Genomic DNA, 2,366 nt, shown 5'->3' on the forward strand with positions numbered 1-2,366 from the left:
ATTCCACTCTGTTGCTGAAGTGTTTATTTCTATATTTCAACTGGAGATTTCTTTTTTTTATCTAGTCTCTGTTAACAGATCTTTTAAGAACGATATTTTATCTCAGATTAAGTTAACTGCTTGAATAGATGCCAAAGATGCTTTAGCACAATATACGTTAAAAATCGTTCGTGATCCATTCCAGTGGCACAGTTGTTAGGAGAGGTAACCTCTGCTTGAGAGACAATGAATGAGCAGACAGAAGGCAGAAACTCTTTGGAAAAACTGTCCAAGTTCAGTGAAGGTGATCGTGTAATTCCTTGAGTCTGCACTAATCTAATCACAAGTGGTATGCAAGAGCTGTTAGCCTTAGGGCTGGCAGTTTGAACGGTAAGCACGTGAACAGAGGAACCAGAATAACAGTAAAAACCAGTCAATAGAGGCAAATTTTACTAAATTGGCATGGTTATATTGGTCTAAGAGATAAATTTATTTCTTTGTATGAAGCTTGTATAATATAGTTCACTTAAATAGCTGAAGTGAATGGGAGAGAAAAAAAATCCTTTCCTTGTCTTGAGAATACCCCAAGATTTTTCTACTTATGTATTCTGTTCTTCCTCTTTCAGCATAAGGATGCGTACCAGGCGATCTTGGATGGTGTGAAAGGAGGTGCCAAGGAGAAAAGACTTGCAGCCCAGTTTATTCCTAAATTCTTCAAGCATTTTCCCGAGCTAGCTGACTCGGCTATCAATGCCCAATTGGACCTCTGTGAGGATGAAGATGTTTCTGTAAGAATAAGAACCTTGTAGCAAGTTGATACATTGAATTTATATTTTGTTATTTTTTTATCTTTTTGTTTGGGTTTTTTTGGTTCATTTTGTTTTGTTTTTTAGGCTATGTCTTTCAGGAGGGGAGGGTTGGTCTTTGGAAAACTTAAGAATACTTAGTTGTATTCCTGCCATAGAAGAACCTATTGTGTGATGGTATGGGAAGATACATCAGTTTTCATGCGTCTTTTTCCCTCCCATCATTGATCAAAGGAATAGTTCTGTAGAAAGAAACTTAGATACAGTTTATTTGAATATCTATTACATTTTTTCCTTTCAAAAAGCACTTTGTGGTAATTGATTCTTGCCCCCCAGAAGGATTTATTAGAAAATTTTGTTCACACTGGAGAACCATGGGGGTGTGATTCTGAATGTATTATTCTTGCAGTAGTTTTGAGATGCTTCATGCTGCTTCTGTGGTGTTGATAGAAGTTGTACCTTTGAAGCATCTTTGGTTATCATATCTCAAATGATTTGGGCAAATCATTCAAGGATTTTTCTCAGTGCTGGGAACAAAACCTGGAGTTTATCTCTGCCATATGCACAATTGTAAAACTGTCCTTCCTGTTAGCAAATAAGACTCCGTAATAATACAGATTCCAGCCCTTTATTTTGTTGATCAAATGAATGATTTTGTGAACAGAGGTGCTGTTTGAATTTGATTTTTCTCCAGTGCTGCTTAGATCTAAGAAAAATACATTATTTTCTTCATAAATTCGTCATAATAGCTTCATAGCAAATACCAAGTTTGGACTGCCATTAAAGTCTGAAACTTGAAAATCACTTTCTGAGTATGATACTCATGTTAAAAGAATATGTGGTCATTTTCTCAAATTTGGCTGATTTTTCTGCCAAACTTTGGTAGTTGAATTGCCTGATTATTTGTTTTTTGTAGTTACTTTAATTTTTTAAATTTTTTATTTCCATGATACTGACAATTTTCACAGATCCGGCGACAAGCAATCAAAGAGTTGCCTCAGTTTGCCACTGGAGATAATCTTCCTCGGGTAGCAGACATACTGACCCAGCTTCTACAGTCAGGTAGGAGACATTGGTAGTTTCCTGGCTGAACTCCTTGTGGCACACCTAAAAATGTACAGTTTTGTTCTGTAAAACATTTTCTGTTGATTCATAATTTGATACAAAGGAGTCTGTCCTAGTGCCATTCATGTCCTGCTTCTACTCTTCCCCCCCCCCCCTCCCTCCCCCCTCTGCGCAGTACCGTTTTTCGTGACCTGCTACTTGGCTGAAAGGTCGCTAATTATCCTAATCTAAACTAAAATCCTTTCTTTTAAATATAACAATTCTTTTCATTCATGTTCTCTGAAAGCATCTGTAGAAAAAGGGGGGAGGAAAAAAAAAAAACAAAACTGTCCTGGTTTTGGCTGGGATAGAGTTAATTTTCTTCCTAGTAGCTGGTACGGTGCTGTGTTTTGGATTTAGGATGAGAATAATGTTGATAACACACTGATGTTTTAGTTGTTGCTGGGCCGTGCTTACACTAGTCAAGGACTTTTCAGCTTCCCATGCTCTACCGACTGAGAAGGCTGGAGGTGCACC

General features: G+C 37.4%; 1 protein-coding gene across 1 annotated transcript in view; it reads left to right on the forward strand.

Annotated features, from left to right (window-relative positions):
• Positions 1-214: 214 nt before the first annotated feature.
• Positions 215-2,366, forward strand: part of API5 (apoptosis inhibitor 5) — a 20,496-nt gene continuing 18,344 nt past the window's right edge. The window contains exons 1-3 of the mRNA XM_019471609.1: positions 215-283; positions 606-767; positions 1,754-1,847. Of these exons, the coding sequence (XP_019327154.1) occupies positions 230-283; positions 606-767; positions 1,754-1,847 (310 nt within the window). The 5' untranslated portion in view covers positions 215-229. The remainder of the gene's footprint in view (positions 284-605; positions 768-1,753; positions 1,848-2,366) is intronic.

The sequence above is a fragment of the Aptenodytes forsteri genome, unplaced genomic scaffold, assembly GCF_000699145.1.
Source record: "Aptenodytes forsteri isolate BGI_AS27 unplaced genomic scaffold, ASM69914v1 Scaffold146, whole genome shotgun sequence".
NCBI classification, from domain to species: Eukaryota; Metazoa; Chordata; class Aves; order Sphenisciformes; family Spheniscidae; genus Aptenodytes; species Aptenodytes forsteri.